The following is a 22421-nucleotide window of genomic DNA, read 5'->3' as shown; positions in this document are numbered from 1 at the left end:
CAAAAAATTAATGGTATTGCTATGCGTTATGGCCTGATAGAAATGTATCAAGCTTTTTTGGAGCTGTTTTACTTTAAAAGATTTTGCATTATATGAGGAGATGAGGTTCTGACCTGGCCATGGACACATACATACTAAAAAAGTATGATCCACAGTTATCATCTGGGAAGTTGGCCTTTACATAATGTTGTAAAGCTAATGGAACACTATAAGCCTGGACTGACATTTTCCTTTAGGCATCAACTTTCTGCAGCTGAACTCTTTCCTCCTAATCTCCGTCCTCCTTAAAGGAGGCGCTAAAAAACTTCTCTGCTATCACAATACTGATATTCAGCATTAATCAATCTTCACCCTAACAGGAAATGCAGAGATCTTTCTTCAGGGCAGTCTCTATCTGTCACCGATTGATTATACAGTTGTGTTCCCTATCTGTGTGTAACCTATGTGGTTACATACAGTTGTGTATGTAACCCTTTCTCTGACTGATTTTGCCGAAATAAGAATTTTAAAAGAAACATTCATTTAGCTATATTTTTAAAAATGAGTTGTGGTTCTCTTTAATGTTATTGGTCTTAGTAATGTTTGTTCTCAGTGTCGGTACCATTTTCAATGGACTATCCTGGATTTGGTGTTGACAGGGAGAACAAGGAGTAAGGGGCCCCCCAGGACCCCCAGGACCAGCACCACATATGAAAGAAAAAGGGACTGAAGTCATAAAGGGAGAAAAGGTGAGACCTTAAATAATTAATCTTGTTGTAGTCTTCATTAAAATATGATCAATAGGAATTAACAAACAAAAGTAAAACAGAAAGAAAAAAGTCACATACAGCCAAATTTTTAAAAATTTCTCCCTGTTTTACTTCATAAATGAATTTTGATTGTCTTTCTAGAAGTTTCTCTGAAAAATATATGGTAAAGGTTAAATGCATAAATAATGTCATAAGTAACACAGACAGCAGAGGACTTTCTTGAGGAAGGAGGACTGATAAGCATAGTTCTGTAAACAACAAATATTCTAAAAATTTGAATTAAGTAGCTTATACTGGATTATCATATACAGAATCACATTCATGGAATCTGAGTGCTAATGAATTTTTCTATTACTGAATTAAGCAATCTAAGCAATATATACTAGTATAATAAACTAGCTCAATGGATTCACATTTTGTGTTTGTCTAACTTCTTGCATATCATACTATTAGGCATAGTTCTTGAAGCAGAGAACAGGGTTAAATGTGCTTCTGCTAACATGAAAAAATAAATGATTTGCAACATAAGTGAATAATGGTTAAGGTTTTGTCTACTAATCTACATTTTCTTAATGATTTCATTAGGGTGATCCAGGTGAAAAGGGTGAACAGGGAGCCCCCGTGAGTATTGTGTCGATTTTTTTTTATTACTATAAAAATTGTAAAGAATCTGATAATGTCCCTAAGTATAGCTGTTTGACAAAAGCAAATTTCCTTTAGAATTTGGCAGTATTTTTGATCTGGTGTGTATTTATTTTCCAGGGATTGCCAGGTTCAGGTTTCAGAGGAGAAAAGGGTGAACCTGGGAAGCCTGGTCCACGTGTAAGTATGCTCAATTTTATCAGTATCATAATTACAGTCATTGTTTCCGTAAGATAATTAAACTTAGTAACAATTAGTGAAACAGCAAATTTGGTATATTTCAAGCAAACAGGTTTTGCTGTTGGACAGGTGTACAAGTCAAAGTAGTAATAACATACAGTAATGACATGCTTTCAGATAAAGACACCTAACAGTAGCTTGCAGTGCTGAAGGCAAAGGCAAGACTCACTTTGATCCCAACTGAAGCAACATGAAGTCATTCCAGAACAGAAGAAGCAAAGAAAAACAAGTCGCTCTGTAGGAGTGACTTTAGCTACATGGAATGTGTTGAATGTATTTCATATACTCGTATGTGCAATCTACAAAATAAGCTTGCTTAGCCTAAAGGTACTGTTTCTTACAAAGGGAGCGAAAAATATAGATGACTGAGATAAGTTCACTTGCTACTTTCTAGCCTGACTGTAGAAGCTTGAGGACATAAGGTCTGCTATATTTGCCTAGTCTGACCGATACCATAATCTCATAACTTTCATAGCTGAGCTGGTAGCAAAAATATACATTTTCTACATGCAAACGTATCTAAAGTATTGTTTCTTAAATTGTGGGTCTTCATAAACTTGGAAAAAGTACCAGCACATCTGTAGGCATTGAATTGTACTTCAGTCTGAAAAAGAGATAATCTCCCTCTCTACTGTACTACAAGGTCAAATGTTCTGTTATCTTTTCAGTAAAGATACATGATAGGATTATCTTTGCTATCATGTATGTATTTTTACTCTTACAGTAAATGAGGGCTTGAAAACTGGAAGAATGGAGAAATGTTGGCCTAGAGCTTGTTGAGGAAACCAGAGCATTTTGAATTGTTCAAAAATACAGCTTTCAGCTTCTAAAGACTTCCCTGAATACATTTTTTAAGATATTTTATATATAATTGTTGCTGTTCAAGGGAATCATAGCTACTTCTGAAATTAAGATAAGGCTTGGAAGGTGAACAGATGTTAAGATCTGATATTCTAGTTTCATGGAATGAAACCGTATGATTAATTCCAATCACAGGGTACATTTGAAGACTCTTCTGACTTTACAGATCATAATTTTAATTGTTCATTAAAAATTACTTGTAACCCTTTTTTATAAAATATCATAGCTGCACACTTTGGTGCCTGTTCATGTTTGTTGTATCATTTTTATCCTTCAGTTACATTGTTTTAGACAGATTTTTTTGACGTAAACTGATAGGATAATTTTTTAGACTGAATTGCATACACTGTTACTTTGCGTATTAAGTGTATACGTTTTCTTGGGTTTATGGGAAATATTCATATTACTTATGATACGCGTACAATCTAAGCACTGTGACACCAACTAAAAGCCAGTTTCCAGTGGATTAGGCTACAAGCCTAGGTGCCAGTCCCTTCATGGTCCATAAGAAGAGGAAGGGAGTGCTGAAAAGTAGCTTAATCCATCTAGATAATTTATCATCTGCCTGTTAATTATCTCAAGGAAATCTAATCCCCTCTTAAGATAACACAGTGGTCTAATAGTGAATCATTTTGTTCTGGAGAAGGGAGTCTTGGATTCTAGGTTATCATCTGCCTTGTGATTTGAAATTGTAACTCTCACTTTAGAGGAAGTGGTTTTTCCCACTAGATTACCATGCGATCTGATATGGGACCACTCTCCAAGCCCTCTGCTGAAACTGAGCCATTGAATGCCTAGAATAAGTGTTTTGTGAGGCAGGAGACTATATATGTAGGAGCAGATTGCTATGAAGGGAAAAGTTTCTGGGTCTGGTTCCAGTTTCCTGTGCTGTTGATATATTTGTCTTGAAGCCTCCTTGACTGGGAAATCTGTATGTTATTCCTGGATCTGGGAACAAATTTGCAGAATTTTATTTAATTTTGCAGCTTGCAGGATGTTAAGTAATGTAAGTACTAGGCAGTCACTATTTGCCTACTTTATACCCTGTGCACTGTTGGCTGCGTTAGCATGCTTCAATTAATGCATTATAATAGTGATTGTTTTGTTCTAGTGTTTCACCCACTGTGTTTAGACATTGCATGTATGTGGCCATCTATTTAAGCAGAGTGGATCTTGGTGTTTTACAGGGAAAGCCTGGAAAAGATGGTGAACCAGGACCAAAAGGAGAACCTGTATGTATTTTACTGAATTTCCAGTGCTGTTTCTTACATTCAAAGCAAAGAACTGTCTCTGTATTACAAAATGGTTGAAATTTTCTAGCCATCTGAATTGTTTGCTTGATGTTGTTGCTTTCTGTGAATTAGTGACTATTTGAAAATTTAAAACTTAGATGCTGCCAGGGCTAAGATATTTGTCTTTGCTGGTTTTTCTGTCTTCTGCACACAGGGTTTGCCCGGTGGGTATGGGGTTCCAGGACGACCCGGGGAGCCTGGTGCAAAGGTGCGTAGTAGCGGCCTTTGAATCCCATCACACAGAATGTGGAGTTAAGAGCTTGTATGGCATGTTCATAGATGTGCAGTAAAGCAACAAATGGACATAAAGCCATATTAAATGAATGTTACTAAGTTGTGAAGTCATCACTCATTGACTGGGAAAAGTCAAAATTAAGGTAGCATAGGTATCCTTGGTTTACATATCTTATATGAATTGGTTAATGCAAGCTTTATTTTCACAAGCTCTTTGCCCAGCCAGTATATGTACAAGTGTACTTTACGAAAAATTCCAGTTTCTCTTTATGTAGTGTAAGGCAGTACAGGCATGCAAGCTAACTACTTGCTGCTTATTGTAATGGCCTGGGTACTTATCATTTGGAATTTGTATGAATCTGCATCAAGGTGTTAATTTGCTAAGGAAATCCTACTTTGTAGAGAAGAAAATCTGATTTGGATTTAAAATGTAAATTGTATTTTGATTTAGGGTGACAAAGGTGATCGAGGTTTTCCAGGACCTCCAGGAAGAGTAAGTAAAATAAATTCTTGTTTTGTTTTAAACTTCAGTGAAAATATAAATTTTGTGAAATTCAGAGTGCTCAAACAGTGAGGAAAAAAAGAAAACCTATGCATGTTCTGACCTCATTATAATCAGTCATATCCTCAGTTTTTCTTAATGGAAACAGAATTTAGATACGGGTCTTTAAGCATATTTGAAATTTGGGAAAGGAGCTCTCAAGGGAAATGATTTTCAAATATTTTCAACTATGCAAATGATAGGTATTGTTAATCATAGAAAATATCCAAAAGAAAGTTTGAAAGAGTAAGTCTGTCAGCTTTACAGTCTGTAAGTTTTTGAACACTTCAAATAAAAAATAGCATTAGTCAGCAACAGTTAGATCATTGATGGTCCTGCTTCCCCAACATGGAGGAAAATTCCCAGCATCTGCTGATTTGATTTGAAAAACTGTGCATACTTCCTGAATATTTTATTGTAAATGTTAGTATCCTATATGTGAAGCTTGTATCAATGTTGGCAGAAATTGCGAGAACAGAATATTTTAATATTTATGTTAAATAGAAACCTAATGGGTCAGCGCTTAGACCACGCTGAGGTTTCTTGGCATCTTTCTTGTTCAGAAAGGTGCTATAAAGCTCTCCACTTAATGCTACTACTGATTTGAAGGAATTTTGTCAGAATAAGAAATACTTTTTTCTCTGGTAGCTCCTCAACAGCTATAACCCTCCCACGGCAGTTGTTATGTATCAGTGAAATTGCAATTATAACCAAAACTGCTCAAAATTGTTGTTACAAAACAAAATGGCCTCTGTACCATCAGGTCAACACAAGGGAGATGCAAATGAAGGCACAGTTGTATGTTTCTAGTGTCCTAGTCTTTGTCCTGTGATTCAGGTTATAGATCCTGGACCAATAGATACCTTTGGTGAAAAAGGAGAGCCTGGAGTTTCAGGTTTGCCTGGACTGAAAGGCCAAAAAGGTGAAAAAGGTATGTATTTTTTCTTGTCTTTTTGATTGAGTTATGCTTTTCGTTTTCTTATTAAAGTAAGTTCAGGTTGTACTATCTGTGAGCTCAGGAGCTCTATGTGACAGTGAAATGTTTCAGTTATTAATTGCTTTCAGGTTATTACTATTTGTGGCAGTTTGTAGGATGCCTCTGCTCATCATAAATAACACTGGCTTTCATTTATAGATTGGAGAAAGATAGATTGGGATCTGTTTTTATGGCAGTTAAATAATCCAGTGAGATTATTTAAGAAAGATGGAAACCAACACAAGCATAAAGAAAGTAATAATGCAGAGTCTTGAGACTACTGTTAAAAAGTCAGTAGCTAAATTTTAGTCTTAAAATTGGCTTGCATAATTTACAAAATTCTTCAGTAAACAGAGTAAATCGAGCAGTCCCTTTCCCAGTTTCACCATTACAGACTTCACTTTATTGAAGAAATATCAGTGGAGAATATGGCACACAGCAGGGCCTTTTCCCTAAATGTATTGTTTGCAGGTATCTATAGATTATTTAACTTAACCTTTGCTTCAGGGCATACTAGCTTGTAATGTGTACTTAAATAACATATGCTAAAAACTTCACTGATGTTGGCATTGCTGACTTAATCACCTAAATGAAAACTTCTCTTTCGAAAGGTTTCCCTGGTATACAAGGAATTCCAGGACCTCCAGGTATGAATTCATGGCCACTGATGTTCACTTTTTTCCTGTGTTGTTCTTGGGTGAAGAGTACTGAGAGGTGTTCTCCTTAGCTGCTGCCAGTTACTGCCTTGACTTACAGAACACCCAGGCAGTGGTCTCTGCAGGGGTCCAATCACACCTGCAGATGACTTTTCTCATCTTTTTGATGTGATCTGGCCTTGCTCTTTGTGTACAGTCCTGATAACTTCCTGCTTAAATGAAGAAGTAGTGTGCACAGGTCATCAGTGAGAGCGCAGAGAGCATGGCTCCATTGGGCAAGAAGAGCTGTAAAATGTGAATATGTGCATATGTACCTATGTATGTATACTTATATGTAAATAGTTTGTTTTTCTCTCACTTCAGCTCTGTATGGGTTTTCATAATTTTAATAAAACTAGGTTTGCAGGGAGAAATAATATTTATTAGATCAAAGTAATTCCTGAAGGGTTTCTGCTTTTTTTTGGCTATGTCATTTGATCTAATAGAAATTATTTCTTTTGCCTGCAAATGTTGCCTTTTTCATAGTCTTAGCATCTTCACATCTGTGACAACACTACTATTCTGTGTGTATGTACATGTGTTTGAACTAAACTATGATATTTGCTTTTTAAAAATCAAGCAAATCATCTGTGGAAACCTGACTTTGGCACATGATGATACTATTATTACCTCCTTTGCTCACATTTTCTATCTTGACAGTGAGCTAAGTAAGGAATTAATGAGAGCCAGGTTCAGATAGTTTCTAGGAAATTTTTCACAGTTTAGGGAGGAGAAACTATATACTGCAGGCTGTAATAGTCCCTAAAGAATTCTGTGTGACAAGACAAGAAGAATGGTAGCTCTTAGTCTGTCATTACCCTACAGAAATTGAGATTTGTGTGACTTCAATATCTTCCTGCAATGTTGCAGAAGGCTCAAAATGGTTTAGCGATCAAGTCTTATGGTTAGTTGTGAACTGAAGTAGCTCATTAAAGTATGAAGACGTGTGTGCGACTATACCAATAGCTAAAAGCAGATCTTAAGTGGTTTTTTTTCTAGGTGTTTAACTGCTTCTCTTTATTAGCTGTTTGCTTATTAATCTTACCACCAGTTTTGGTTTTAGCATTCCTGAAATCTGCTAGCATCTGCTAGTATTGAATACTTATTTACTAAAGTTCTTAGGTACACTGTCTCTTTCTAAGTGTGTTAAAGGTTTGGTTTATTACAAGATAAGCATGTAATGTAATAGTTTCTAAGTGTAATATATAAATTCTTGTGTCACCACTCTTGACTACCCAACAAAAGTTGATTCAACTAAATCTCAAAAAGGCACTTAGTACCTATGTATTTGTATGTATTAGACTATATGTATTTGTGTAGGGACCTAACCAAAGTGACTTACTTTGAGCTGTAGTGAGTATATAATCTCAATTTTACACAAATCACCAACAGTAAAAAAACAGTCCTTTTTTATTTTGCACTAACATTTCTTCAATTCTCTCTGAAACGTAATGGAAGCTAACATGTTGATAATGTTACTGTCTTTTCACTTGTCACTTTTTCATGTATGTTTTACTCTGTCCAAAGGTCGACCACTTCCAGACAGGATAGGATCTCCAGGTGTCCCTGGAGAGAGAGGTGAAAAAGGTGAAAAGGGTTCTCCAGGGTTTGCTTTACCTGGACCCCCTGGAAGAGATGGTTTCCCAGGTCCCCCGGGGTTGCCTGGCCCACCAGGTCCTCCAGGCAAAACAGGTAGGTAAAGCACTCGGTTGCTTTCACAATGGAGACTCCATAATGCACGTTGAATGCAATACAAAAGAAAAAAGACTAGATTATAAAAGCTATAATCAGAATCCATATGCATTGTGGAAGAAACATATCTGAGCTGTTAATGGACCGAGTAAACACTTTTCTGCAGTGCAACAAGCTGCTTGTTTCCTTACTCGGACAAGGATTCTTTGCTAAATAAATGTTTTTAAAATTTCTTCAAAAGTTTGTTAAAATAATTGACATTAATACACACTGGTTTCCCCTGTGTCCTAATGTTCCAACCTAGATATATTTGTAGCTCTTCAATTAAAAAAATAACAGATATTTATATTGTTCTTGGCATAAAAGATGGCTGTTCACTGTCACAATTTACAAGTCAGCAGTACTAATCTATGTAACAGTTTGAATGGGTGTAAGAACTGCAGACTGAAATACTAGTCTGCCAGAAGTTTTTATTGTAAAATGAAATTACCTTACAGGAGAATGTGGTCAACAAATGCTTTATGGAGGTAAATGAAAAACTAGTAATGATGTGACAAATGCATATTAGTAGTAATGAGAAACAGCATTATACAGCTGTGTATAATTAGATTCTGATAAAGCATTTTTAAAGAGAAAAATGTTTTGGTTTTACTCTGCAATGAAGAAATGAAAAAAGTACGTATGAAAGTGGTCCAAGCTTGATAGCTCTTTCCAGCTGATGTTTCAACTCTTTTGTTGAAAGAAAACTTTTGCTGTTGTTGATACTGATATAGTGAGTTAAAGTGTCATTTCAACATGAAGAATGATTTCCCTTTTACAGTAGTTTAGGTAGGCTAAAACTATTGAAAGGGACATTATTCTCTATGGAATTCCTAAACCAAAAATACTTTGTTCAAAAACGATTGATGTTAGCTAGTTGTTGCTTTGTTTGCCAATGAAGCAATACAAAATCCAGCACCTAGAATACAGAATTAAATAGCTAAAACTTACCTTGCCCTACAAGTAAGAGCAATTCCTGTTTTTCATACATGTTTCTGTCACTGCTTAATTCCGCTCCTTCCCCAGACACTTCTTTAGCTTTCTTCAAATGCATAATGGGAAACAATTTGTTTTCATTTAATTGTTGTTTGCCAAACATTTTGACTACTGGCTTTGTCCAAACTGATGTCATACTGTATTGGGTCAGAACCTGTGTCATCAAACAGAACAAGCATAATTTGTATTCTCATATTAAGCCTGCTAAATAAATGTTGTTTATTATCTATTTCAGTTCCCAACATACGAAGTTTTTTGTTTTCAGAAAGCTTGATCAGTGTGAAGAGGTTAAATAGATGTTAACAAGATGTTTGTGACCTAGAAATTTTCCTAAAACATTGAAAACAAAAGACAGGGTACAAAAATCTCTACTTACTTAATTTATTCAGAACGTCAATATTTTCTATTCTCTTCAGGGCCAAACCAGCCATTTTTCACCAACAGTACCTTTCTTAGCCAAAACTTAACATAAAAGTAGATTTTATGTGAAAGTTGTTAGCAGCCTTACTATGGCAGAGCCTGTCTTTTTCCATGTAATTCTTGGGGTTTCTTAAGCAGTATGTATGAAATCAGAATACAGAATCCCAGGTGAATTTTTCAAAGTGAATCAAATAGAAAAGTTAAATGCTATCCTGACATATTAGTCTTCATAGATACATTCAGCTGGGACATTCATAAATGTAGCCCTATAGTGGAAACTTGTGTTTGTCAAACAATATTCTTTATTGCATTTCCATTACAGATGGAATTGATCAATGCCAGCAGGGAGAACCTGGTGCACCAGGTAGTCCTGGACTTCCAGGAAGAGATGGATTTCCAGGAGAGATGGGCGAGAAAGGTAATACTATTCTAAAGTGTTTGCTTTCTAATGCTTGTACACTGGAGCTTGGGTATGTAAAGAGGCTGAGCAAGTTAGGCTGGATCTGGTGAAAGTGTTCTTAAAGTTAGTTAAACAAATAGTTCATGGAAATGGAAGATGTTTCTTGAGTCTTGGTGAGTAAAAGAGGGATACTGTGTATTGAGTTGTGCAACACAGACTTCACTTACATTTCATTCAGCCTACACATTGGTGGAAAGTGATAAAGGATCACACAGGGCTCGCAGGGTTGAAAGAGGAGCTGGGAAGAAAGAAAGAGTTGAATATAGCCCCACTAAGTGTAAATTGAACTGTTTATGGGAGTTTAAGATGTGAATTCTGAGATTAAGAATTAGGGAGAGGCAGATGAGTTAGGAATGGAAATGGTTTATGAATCATTGCCATGGGTATGATTGAAGCTAAAATTGTAACACCTATAAATAGGACTGTCGACCATGTGTTTTTGCAGCATTGACTAAATGGACATATAAAAAAATAAGCTGCACTCGTTTACACAGTGGTTGATCCTTCCTCATCTCATTTGGTTCACTGCTCTGCTAAAACTACAAAGCTGCAGTGACTATGGAGGTTCTCCTTTTTCTGCTTTAATCTTTTTATTTCTTCTATACCCAGTGTATATTTCTTTTCATCTTTTTGATCCTCTTCAGCCTGGTCCCTTTTAAATGTTCTGTTACATATTATCCCTAGGATAAGACTTAAGTTGATTTTCATGCCATTCCTTTAAAAATTTTAAAGAATTTTGAATATCAGTTTGCTGATAAATTTTCTTTGAAGCGCGTAATTAGAAGTAGCACACTTGTTGTTTTTTTTTCTTTCAGCATGTAGTGTATTAAATTGACATTTTCCCCTGAATTCACCTGCTTGCAGTTGTCTAAAATCTTTTCATTGTTATTAATTAGTTTTGTTGTTGTTTTGTTGTTCTCTTCTTCAGGTGACAAAGGTGAATCCTGTGCCTTGTGTGATAAAGTAGGACCACCTGGACTTCCAGGGCCACAAGGGCCACCAGGTCCAGCAGGTAAAAACTCATTAACTACCTGAGAATTAACTATGTAGGCTAAAATCTAAAAATGCAACATATATGATAAAATTAATTACTTTTTGTCCCACTAATGAAATTATTTGTGAAACTAGTGAAAGGAGGATGGAATATTCCTATTTTTGGCCTGATTCCAAATATGCCACAATGGAGGCTCTTTGCAGACTGTGGCCTAAATACTTTCACAGAAGACTGGGAAAGTGAAAAATAATGTGGGAAGCATTTGCCCTATGTGCCCAGGCTTGGCAGCGGCCCATACATACATTCCCAATCCTAGCCAACAAAAGAAAAAAGCTATTTTTCTGCTGCCATATGAGAGAAGTGCCACATGCAAACAGTGATATTGTACCTAATGTTTGTTCTAGTGGCTGTTAAGAAAAATGAATAAAGTTTAGGTAGTTTCAAGACTGCAATGGTTACATGATAGGTCTGAATAGTAAGGTTAATTCATTCCTAAGTCAAATGAATCAACTTCTGAGTTTATGAATGCAGACACATATAGCACATAAGCACATGAATCCAGACAATTTCACTGACTTTAGCAGCATTATGTTGATGTGACTGGGGATGAAATGAGACACTTTGAGAAGGGTCACAAAGAATTCAGATGAAATGAGCTATTTGTAAAAGCATGTAATAAACAGAATTGTGTTTTTGTCTCTCTGATAAGGTTTTCCAGGACAATCAGGTTTCAAGGGTGACAGAGGCTTACCTGGACTTGATGGCCTTCCAGGGGTACCTGTAAGTAATGCCTTGCCAAATGCTATGTGTCCTATGAGATGTGATCAAAAAACATGTTATCGTCAATGTGGTTGTATAATAGTTGTGTTTAAAAAGAGACCAGCACAGTGATATGATAAAATTAAGGAACAATGCCTAGCAAAATAAACTAGGAAGCAGCATGGCTGAGCTATGAGAGTTAAAAAAAGCTGTCAGAAATGGGTTATATTTCTGTGTGTGCCCATCATACGGAGTCAGCAGGACACGTGACCTTCTGGCTGAGCAAGCTAAGCAGTGGAGTTGGGTAAAAAGTAGGATTTCACAGCAAATAGATGCAGGTCTGCCCTGACCTTCTCACAAGTCTTTCCAATAAGTCTTTGCTGCTGTGTACATATATACTGAGAGAGAGGCAGTGCCATCTAGTGTAGCGTAAGCACTCTAATATTAGCATGCAGTATACTTTGGCAGTTTGTCTGAGTTTTGAGATGTGTGCAGTATGTTCCATAAAACATAATTAGTTATCAGGAAAGCTAAGTACTTTTGAAGAAATAAAGGAAATCTGTGAAAGTGGATAGTACACTGATAATATGATCACTTAAAATTTTGCTGACACAGCGCAACGTAGCTTTCAGTGAGTAAGGCCGGCTATCAGAAGCAGAATAGTCATAAGCATATCACTTGTCTAAAATGTAACACAAATTACTCCTAGATGAGCACTGTACTAGCACAACTACATTTGATCTTGTCAGAGTTCACTTGAGTGTCCCTACGTACACTGTGGTATGCTGTCAAGACCTACCTTAGCATACATGTTCCTGTAGTATAACGTGGATTTTGACACCATTTCTAATGTAAGTAGACTGAGTTTGTCGGAGTCTTCCCAGACTTTTTTCCCCAAAGCTGTTTTCTCCTTCCAGCTGATCACTTTTGGCAACATAACTTCCCAGTGACATTCATGTGCACTGCCTTTAACACACCAGTTACTCAAGCTCCCTCTATCACCAGTGGTGTGAGAGAGGCACCTTCAGAAGTTAAACCAACCACCTGTATGAATTCCTTAATCAAGGAATCGATTTCTTTCCCTTGAGTATAATAAAGCCTAGATGCCTGAATTCAGCCAATGAGTTAGCTGAAATGGAACCCATTCTCTATTTCCAGTACGATAACCAAGATTGTATCACTCAGTGACTGAATTTACTATAATGCCAATGGGATCTGTGAAAGAAACAGTGGAGAAAAATAAAAGATATCCTAATGTATTTAAGCTTTTTTCGTGTCTGCATTTTGTTCTCACCACATGTTTTGCCACACCTTTATATTTTCCTTTTATTGCCTCTTAAGTTCTGTTCATGTCTTTCATCAGACAAGGACTGGCTGCTGTTCTGAATGCTTTTAAACTTGTTTTGCTCCACAAAGTTCAGCCAGGTGGTGATCCAGCATATAGTTTAGCTTGGAAAAACTACATAGAGGCCAGCCTTGTGAGCTCACATTGTTTAGAGCCGTGCCAGAGCATCAGAGTCTGATCCAGGACCCACGAAAGCTAATGGAAGGATAGCCTTTGGCCGTATTCTGGTTGAGGTTTAAGTGGATGGCACACATCAGCCATAAGCAGTGGACATTGCCCATGAAGTTTGTGCTTTACTACCCTAGTGTGGGTAGCTTTGATTCACATTGTTCCTGTGAGAAAATTCCATCTAGGTCCTAGAAATTATGTAGGGAAAAATTGGCATTCTGGAAATCCTATAGTGTATTATTAGGTAGATAATTTCTTCACAGGAGACCTTACAAAACTCTTTTCTGAGCATGTGCATAGTATTCTGACAGTGCCAAATGGCTGTGATTTTTAATTGTACAAAATCAATGAGCATTAGTAATGAAGGGGAACGTGTATTTGCATCAGCTAAATGTCATAAATAAATTACCCAGGGAGAAGCTTTCAGCCTTCAGCTTTAGCTCTTGTGCAAATAATATTCGAGTTTTGTTTAAGACAACTAATTTAATTTCATGGACAAGCTATGTATTTTATGAATATTAGTTGATTTAAAAGCTTTTGAAAGAAGGAAAATCATGGGTGGGGCTTGTATAAGCAGTTCAAACCTATAAGTTTGACTGAATTTGTCTTTGCATAATGGAATTGTGTCATTTTCCTGTATTGGTACTACTGCTGGTATTGTGAATTATCATGGAATTTTTGTAGAGATATTTTTGTTGCATTTCTGTTAGGGAAATAGGTTCCACAGTTACAGAATTCAGTATTTAAAGTTTGGAGCAGACACTTTAACTCTGAAATACCTCTTTTAAAAGCCTCATTTACTGTGATGCTGATATTGTATAAATGCGCATAACTGAAAGCCAGTGGATAGTCCGTTGAAAATTTAGAGTAGTTTTTTGGTGGCATGGCCTTTAGTTCTTGTGTAAGTGGTGTAAGTTTATGTGCACCATCTAAAATAATACACCTGTGATATGATAAATGACAAAATGGTCAAGACAATGTGCATTAATTCCTTAGTCACACTGCTGTGTCCTGGAAAATATTCTCATTTGACCTCTTTAGTTGAAAACTTAATGGTTTACTTGATTTCGGTCTAGTCTTTAATTTCTGAATATTTTTTTTTCTGTTGTATCAGTTGAAGTGTTGGTAGGGCAACTGACGACATTTGAATTTATAAAATTTCAGGGCCCCCCCGGCACTCCAGGACTTATGGGCAGTCCTGGGGCAAAAGGAGAACCAGGAGATTTTACTTATGATTCTATCCTGAAAGGTGAAAAGGGAGATCCTGGTTTCCCAGGACAACCAGGTACTCCTGGAAGAGAAGGAAGACCAGGAAAAGATGGATTGCCAGGTCTCCAGGGTCCAAAAGGAGCATCGGTATGTGTGTTTCTTTATGTTTACATATTGTCCTGCTGTATGTTTATTATGTTTACATACTGTCCTATACCTTCCATCTTTCAGGCCAGAATTCATCTGCTTTTATGCCCTAGACATGCTTTATGTTCATTGGTCATTTGTTGGTCCACATCTTGTCCTTACCTTGAGTAGTTCATTCTTGCTCAGGGGAAGACTCCATTTTCCCTGGAACCAGTGAAGAAGACAGTCCTTCAGCAACAGACTATTTCAGAGTTAGATTTTAGCCCTTTCCTTTTACTTGTCGAACAAGATTACTTCCCCCACAAAGCTGTGGGCATGGACAATGCTTTTTTTCCTTTTTCACTTTCTTACAGCTCGGTGGTGAGAACTAGTGTGGATGATTTAGCTGGTATCTGGAGATGGTTGAAGGAATGCAATTATCCAAGTAGAGATTGTTAAGACAAGGTTCAACTCTGTTCTAGCATACTTTTCTTGTGAAAACAAATGCTTCAAAGTCTTGCTCTAATAGAGAGTTCAGTGTGGTATGGATGTGGAGCTGAATGCAGAGCTCACATGTCCTCCCAGATCCACCACTGGGAACACAGCCTACATGTCCAGTTAGTTGCACTGAATACTAGGTATGATTTCCATGTGCTATTCCATATGGACCCCAGTTCTGTTTCCATTGAACTCAGTGATAAAAAGTCCACTTTCTTCAGCATTACAGATACCTGTGCTAAATCCAAGTTAGAAAATATTCAAAGAAAGAGAATGACATGTTCTGTCTTGCCAATCAGGCAAGAATTACATTTATACTTTCCAAAAATTAGGGTACAGCTGGCTTGAAAGGAGAACGTGGTCCCCCTGGCCAACCTGGATTCCCTGGAGTACGTGGTGAAAGAGGTTTTCCTGGCCCTCCTGGGATAGGCACTGCAGGATTACCTGGTGACAAAGGAGATAGAGGCTTTGCTGGAACCCCAGGTTTACCAGGCCTTCCAGGTATTGCTATTGTATGCTTAAAAAAATTGAAAATAAACGTACCCCTTAAGTGTTACAACTTAGAGGATCACTGGATCTTAAGATTGAAATAAAGACCTTCTAATTTAAATCTGTGTTTGCTTTCAGCAGTATAATAGCAGCTTTTTGAGGGAAATTTTCTTGAAGAATTTCTTATGCCAAATGGGATGGTTTAATTAAATTCCCTTGTTTAATTTCATCACTTCCTGTACTTAATACATTTTTACATTCACAGGAGCAAAGGGTGAAGCAGGACGAACTGTACCACTCCCTGGACCTCCTGGGGCGGATGGCCTCCCTGGGCCACCTGGTTTCCCTGGACCCCAAGGTACAGTAGCCTGTTAATCTTTGATGATCATAATGGTTCTGTTCCCCAGAAGCTAGACTTTGTATTAACATTTGTCTTGTTTTGACTTGCAAAGGTGACAAAGGGAATCCTGGGCTTCCAGGTAGACCCGGTCTGCCAGGAGAAAAAGGTGCTGTTGGACTGCCAGGTGTAGGGTTCCCTGGACCTCCAGGACCCAAAGGTAAGATAAATTTAGCCATCTAACAAAGCTGATGTAACTGAGTGTGGATGGAGGCCTGTAATATCATCCAGACATGCCTGCATGAGATATGGGAGGTGCAGCTGAAGAACCTCCCTTCCAAAATCCCACAAGCACCACAATAAGCATACTTTCAACACACACTTGCTGTGTGCAGTGATGCGGTGCAGATACAGACAGTATCAAAGCTACTGCCAGACTGGAAAAGTGATATAGCACAACATATTACACTGCAGTAACTGAGGTTGCTGAGAGATGAGATGACCTTTCTGAGAGATGAAGCACTGTGTGTAGTTGGTCCAAAAAACGTGCTGATGTAACTATAACATTCTTTGGCCGGAGCTTCACAGCTCTGCTGTGTCCCAGGTGGCTGAGAGTGGTTTAGTTACAATACCAGCTCATTCAGCATAAGTTTAGTCTTCACTGCATGGCCATTGTCAGAGTATGCACATAACTTAGAGGGAGTCTAGGTGTTCATACTCTATTTACAGATTTTGGAGAGATGTATTTCATAGTGCTGCTACTCATTTAGAACTATATGACTGAGCTTTCAGCAGCCACCTCAATACCCAAAATTCTTGTGTATCTTATTATTTAATTTAGTATTTTTCCACAGATCAGTGAACTGAGAGGGTCAGAAATAATAATGAGAAAGGGCAAATCTTTACCTGTGACCACCTCTAGTTCCTCCAAGGCTCGTGTGGGACGAACCCGAACGGAGGAGGTTGGTTGTATCTGGAAAAGGGTTTCTGTATGCTCTTTGATGCCAGTAAGAAAGGGATGGCCTATCAAATACATTTCTTTCAGGGACTCTTCCTTGAATTCAGCTCTGCCCAGTGCCTTTCCTGGGGCTTAGCCTAAAAGCTGGATTTCCCACTCCATGAGACCTTTGCCTGGGAGAGGAGCTTCATCTCAATTTGTTCAGTGTGTGCTTGTGTTGAGTGAGTGCTGTCTTCCAAGTGATTTGCAGAATGTTGTGTGTATTCTTTCTTGCATTCCCAAGGTGCAGTGCATGGGCCAGTTGTGGCATAGAAACCTTCTGTGTGCAGCCCACAGTGGCGTGTGTAAGAATGTTACGCAGCGCATACAGAACTAAAGGTGTTGATTCGCAGATGGATTTTGTTGTGCATCCCTCAGTCTGGTGCCCCACACTTTAAGTTGCCTTTTTTAGAGAAGACTTTGGGAACCCAGTTTTGCAGACAGGATGTTTCTCAATGACATGAACCCACAAAGCTGTTCATTTAAGAGGAGACACTCAACATTTATTTCTTCTGGGTGGCTGTTCCTCATCAGAAGCCAAATGCTGCACGAAGCTCAGCATTTGAATCTCTATTGAGACGTTTGGGTGCTGGCATCCCTAGAAGTTTGACATGAAGACTACACAGACCTTTTTAAACTTATCCCTGTGAGGTAGTTCAGTTGGAGGCTTGAAGAAACAGCGGAGGACACTTACAGGCAGAGTCAGTAATTATGTGAGTTTTGATTTCTTTTATAGGTTTCCAAGGTCAGCCTGGTTCGCCTGGTCTTCCGGGGACTCCGGGAACCCCTGGACTGGATGGTTTGCCAGGTGTACCAGGTTTACAAGGTCAAAAAGTACGTGTCAGCTGCTGGTACTGTTACTTGTGACTGCCCATGTTAACAGGAATGTGTGCAAAGATCCTGCTCTTTAAAAAAATAATAATAATGTTGGCCAAACTGCTCTTCATCTTATGTTTTCCACTGTGCACACAGAGGAACAGAGCAGATGGATGAATGCTTGACATTAAAGCTAAAGGGCTTACGGCTCCCCCTTGAAGTCATGTATAGCGCTCTGCATCTGAGTGATTTAAATACACTCAGTGAATGAATTCTTGGTTTTGATGTCTATTGTGTTTCTTTGGCTAGGGTGAACCTGGTGTAGGTCTACCTGGCCCTAAGGGGTTGCCAGGCCCTCCAGGCCCTGCTGGCATCCCTGGAGAAAAGGGAAATCCAGGACTGCCTGGCTTACGTGGTGAGCAAGGCTTTCCGGGCATACCTGGACAGCAAGGATTCAGAGGTAATGTCGTTGGAAAAATGCAGATCTCTATTTCTATATCTTTTTAAAGGCACTCCCCTACAGATGTAGCAAGAAGTCTATTCACCACTGAAATATCCTACTGATATCTCAGGGAATCACCCTTTTTCCTTCTCCTCGTTTTCTTCTACCAACCACTGGTAATGAATGCTAGCTGCAAAGAGCAGCCCTTTCTCCAAGCCTGGGTGGGAGGTATTAGAGACCGAAATGAGGTCTTCTTGGGCTGGTGCTTCCAAATTGCCTTGTCTAGCATCTTCAGCAAGAAAGATTTCCAACAACATTGGAGGACGCTCAGCCTGTCTGTCTGTCTCCCCACAGGAGACCCTGGCCTCCCAGGACTGCAAGGCTTGCCAGGCTCTCCAGGTGCACCGGGGGTGGGCCCGCAGGGATCACCAGGACCTGCTGGGCAGCCAGGACCCCAAGGACCACCAGGTGAGGGAAAAATACTCTCATGATGGTGCTTAGGAGAGGACTTTCGGCATAAATGGATATTGGCATTGGTGAAAGTGTTGCTCGTGAACTGTTGTGCAGTGTGAGGTCGGTGGGGGTGCACGGCGGGGGCATGTCAGCGATCCTCCTCTGTTTGGTCCAAAACACAGGGCTAGGCCTCCTGAGAAGCTTTTTGTTCAGTCCCCTTGGGTCATCGATGGATAATATATACAGGATCAACGCCTCAGAAAATTAGGACTATTTCTGCTGTCTGGCTTTGAGTCTTCGTTCTTCATGCCATATAGTGTCCGAACCACAGGTGGACGTTATCAGATATTCTTGTTAATAATGTTGTCTCTGCTCTGTTTAGAACTAATCCTGTATCTTCTGTTTTTCCCAGGATTTCCTGGAATAAAAGGAGAAAGGGGCTTCCCTGGTGTCCCAGGCCTAGATATGCCAGGACCAAAAGGGGATAAAGGTAGCCAGGGCCAGCCCGGAGTGCCAGGGTCTGTGGGGCTACCCGGCCTGCCAGGTCCGCAGGGGGCTGTTGGGCTGAAAGGATCAGCAGGTAAATGTCTTTCCTTCGGAAACCAGCATCTTTGACAACTGTTTTATTAAGTTGTGGTCATAAGCCCTTGTACTCTGTTAGAAAGTGATCCATCAAACAGCCCAAGCTTGAGAAAACACATGAGCTGACGTCAGTAAGGCAGCTCTGGGCACGTGTAGCTGAACTGCTAAAGTCCTTTGGTGGATCAAATCCAGCAACTTGCAGGAACTAGCCTTTAGCCTGTAATAATAAAAGGGGATTATTCTGCATGGTTTCAGTGACACAGTGTGGTTTTAATAATGCCTTTGTTAGTGACAGTATTGTTTACTGTAATAGGAAGTTTTAAGAATTTGTCAAAAACCCATTACAAACTGTTTCATCCTGGTTTTCATAACACTATTTTTACTGTTGTTTTCTCTATCAGGCTGTTTAGGTTAATAATTTTCTATGTCCCATTTTTCTTTAATTAGGGCAATTCCTAATATGATAGAGAGTAAATAACTCTTTTTCTTGTACTTCTTTACACTGCTTGTTTTATTTCTGTTATTCACTGTTTCACTTTGGTTTCAGGAGCCAAAGGAGAAATGGGAGTTATGGGAACTCCTGGATTGCCAGGAACTCCTGGACCAGTTGGAGATCCGGGGTTGCCTGGTGAAAAAGGTGAGAGAGAGATTTTTCACAATCAAAATTGTAAAATCCACCTTTTTCCTGGCAGAAGTCAAGTCTGTAAATAACCAAATGTAAGGAGTATGCTTGGCCTAAAGAATGCTTTATGTCAAGTAACTTCTGTGTAAGTTAAAATAGTGTGATTTAGAAAGCCATATCTTAGAAGCAGTCATGTATTTGGGCACCAAGCAAGATTTTTGATCCACTCTCCAACATTGTAGGTGCGAGGATGCTATAGATACTGCTCCAAGAAAAATACTGTGTTTGAAATTATAAAAAGCCACCAGGAAGGTCTTCATTAAATCCTGTATTACTGCCAAACTCCTGTCTCTGTTATTTTGAGACTCTAAAATTAATGGCTGTGAAGTGGGAAAAATATGCCAACTTTTTTGACAGAGCTGTTGTGAAGTCTTGATATAGAATAACTTGGTACAAGATGAATGAGATGTTCTAGAGCATTGTATTCAGTGCTCAAAATTTGAATAAATAGCTGATTTCACTTGTTGCCTACTAAATATTTTTGCGAAGCTTTATATGCCACTATAATATTCTGTGCTATCCCTTTATAGGTAGCCAAGGTTTCAAAGGTGTAGTTGGACCACAGGGTGATCCTGGTGTCAAAGGAGATAAAGGTGAAGCTGGTCTCCCAGGAAAACCTGGAACGATGGACACCATGGACATGGTTAGTCTCAAAGGCCAAAAGGGAGATCAAGGAGAAAAAGGTAACTTCAGTCTCGAACTGTGGATAAGCGTAATTAACACTCATACACTCTTAAACAGCAATGCTTTGAGTTCAGTTGTATATGTTTTATACAACATTTTAAAAAATAAGATTGAAGAATTTCACGCAGCAAAAGCAGGTATTTTTCCAGTATCGTTCAACTCCATAGAAACAAAGATTAATCACAGACAGAAAAGGCTTTGGTTGTATGGAAGAGGTTCAATTTGCTCTTACAAAATCCATTTTACTTATTTTATCAGAAAACTCTTTCAAAAGAAAAGAAAAGAAATTTTAATAGTAGAAACCAGAGCTTGCCAGAAGAGAAAAGCTGTCTTTCATGTAAAACATATAGTGGAAACACTGTTGTGGCCATGAAGGCCAACTGATACTGCAGGAAAAAGTGGGCAGCCTTTTTTGGCACGCATGTTTCTCTGTGACCTGAAGAAATTTCAGGAAAGATGCACTTGTATGCCACTGGTACCCAAAGATCAACTTATGTCAGTTTAGAAACATCTGGAAATATGCAGGAGAAAGGCGATCAGCTTTCTGTTTAGATACTTAATAGTGGTAGAGATATTAGGTTTTTTTAGACAGTGCATTCTTTTTGGATTTTTAGTTTTACTACTACATGGAAATTTAGTTGTTTAAGATCATTCTGCCTCCTGGGTGGGTTTTTTCAAAGAAAAAATAATGTGTATTTTTATATATGTATTTGTCCTTTTTTAATTATGATTTACTTTTTATTACTAAATTCCATAAAAATTTGTAAATAAATGATAACTGTTTTAGTTAAAATAGAAGTGTAGGGCTTAGAAGGGAGCTACCGAGATCAGGTAGCCTTCTATTTCCCTCAGCCAAATCATTCCGCCTTTCATTGTGTATCATGTTTTCTGAAATAATTATCATTCTTGTTATTCTTTCTGACTTCTCCCCAGTTTGGCTGCATCCTTGTTAGAGTGCACTTTGCTGAAACAAGTGAAGTACTTCATCTCAGGGCCTGCTAGAAAGAAATTTCCCCTTTCTTGAAACAACAGCCAACTTAATTTGTGATCAGCTGTAATCCTTAGTCCTTTACTTCTGAACTGCTGCCTATGCAATCATTTTTCATTTTGTATGCATGCTTTTGACTTACCACCACCACATATGTGGTGTATTGTGCTTTTTGAATTTTATGATATTGATTTTCAACCTTTATTCCAACTCTTCAAAATCCTTCTGCAGTCTAATCCTGTCCTCTTTTCAAAGCCTTTCCAATTTAGTGTCATCTGTACATTTCATCAATGTATTCTCTCTCGGGCCCAGAACAGAGCACTTGAGACTCCTTTCCAGTTTGCAGTGAGTCACCAATAACTATACTATATTTGGACTGTGGGAACAGGAGAGTTTTCCTCTGGGTATCTCATATCTCCATGTCCTGACTACTTGTCAGAAGACCTGGGCTCATCTGTCCCAGCTGAGTCTCAGAGAAACCTAGGCATGTGAATAGGCAGAGCCTCCCAGCTTGGACAGCCAGGGACTGCAGGGGAGGGCAGGAGCAAGTGTGGAGTGGATCTGCCTCTAAGCTGAGATGCAGTGTCTGAGAGCACTTGTGTATTTCATGAGGTTCCCAGCCTATAAAGATTTCATCTAGATTAATTTTTCCTCATTTGTTTCTGATCTTGATATATATGGTGGTATGAAAAGCTTTAAAACAAATCCACATAGGCTGTTTTTCATTACTTTCTTATCTACTGTTGACCCGTAGGTTGACTGATTGCTAAATAGCTGTATTTCCTTTCCAGAAATACAAATTAGGCACATTGGATACATGCATATAAAGGAGCCTTTGCTGAGAAATTCAGAAATTCAAATGGTTCATTTCTTTTAGTTTCTAACTTAATCTCCCCAGTACTAATAATGCATGCTTGCAAACTTGTATGCTCTACCTTTTCCGGACCACACAGTCTACAGATTGGCCTGGCTCACACAACCTGGAAGAGTAGGTTCCAGACAGACCACAGCCTGA

General features: G+C 38.6%; 1 protein-coding gene across 1 annotated transcript in view; it reads left to right on the top strand.

Moving 5' to 3' along the window:
- Window positions 1–22421, top strand: part of COL4A1 (collagen type IV alpha 1 chain) — a 123626-nt gene that overhangs the window by 77829 nt on the left and 23376 nt on the right. Inside the window, exons 13-34 of the mRNA XM_040584522.1 lie at window positions 639–728; window positions 1335–1370; window positions 1512–1571; window positions 3680–3724; window positions 3939–3992; window positions 4470–4511; window positions 5397–5490; window positions 6147–6182; window positions 7758–7922; window positions 9700–9795; window positions 10766–10849; window positions 11541–11611; window positions 14268–14459; window positions 15269–15437; window positions 15691–15783; window positions 15878–15982; window positions 17496–17593; window positions 17885–18035; window positions 18372–18485; window positions 18883–19050; window positions 19600–19689; window positions 20265–20417. Coding sequence (XP_040440456.1) covers window positions 639–728; window positions 1335–1370; window positions 1512–1571; window positions 3680–3724; window positions 3939–3992; window positions 4470–4511; window positions 5397–5490; window positions 6147–6182; window positions 7758–7922; window positions 9700–9795; window positions 10766–10849; window positions 11541–11611; window positions 14268–14459; window positions 15269–15437; window positions 15691–15783; window positions 15878–15982; window positions 17496–17593; window positions 17885–18035; window positions 18372–18485; window positions 18883–19050; window positions 19600–19689; window positions 20265–20417 — 2206 coding nt within the window. The remainder of the gene's footprint in view (window positions 1–638; window positions 729–1334; window positions 1371–1511; window positions 1572–3679; window positions 3725–3938; window positions 3993–4469; window positions 4512–5396; window positions 5491–6146; window positions 6183–7757; window positions 7923–9699; window positions 9796–10765; window positions 10850–11540; window positions 11612–14267; window positions 14460–15268; window positions 15438–15690; window positions 15784–15877; window positions 15983–17495; window positions 17594–17884; window positions 18036–18371; window positions 18486–18882; window positions 19051–19599; window positions 19690–20264; window positions 20418–22421) is intronic.

Source organism: Falco naumanni, chromosome 2 (assembly GCF_017639655.2).
Source record: "Falco naumanni isolate bFalNau1 chromosome 2, bFalNau1.pat, whole genome shotgun sequence".
In the NCBI taxonomy this organism is placed as follows: Eukaryota; Metazoa; Chordata; class Aves; order Falconiformes; family Falconidae; genus Falco; species Falco naumanni.
This window is presented reverse-complemented; position numbering and strand designations above follow the sequence as displayed.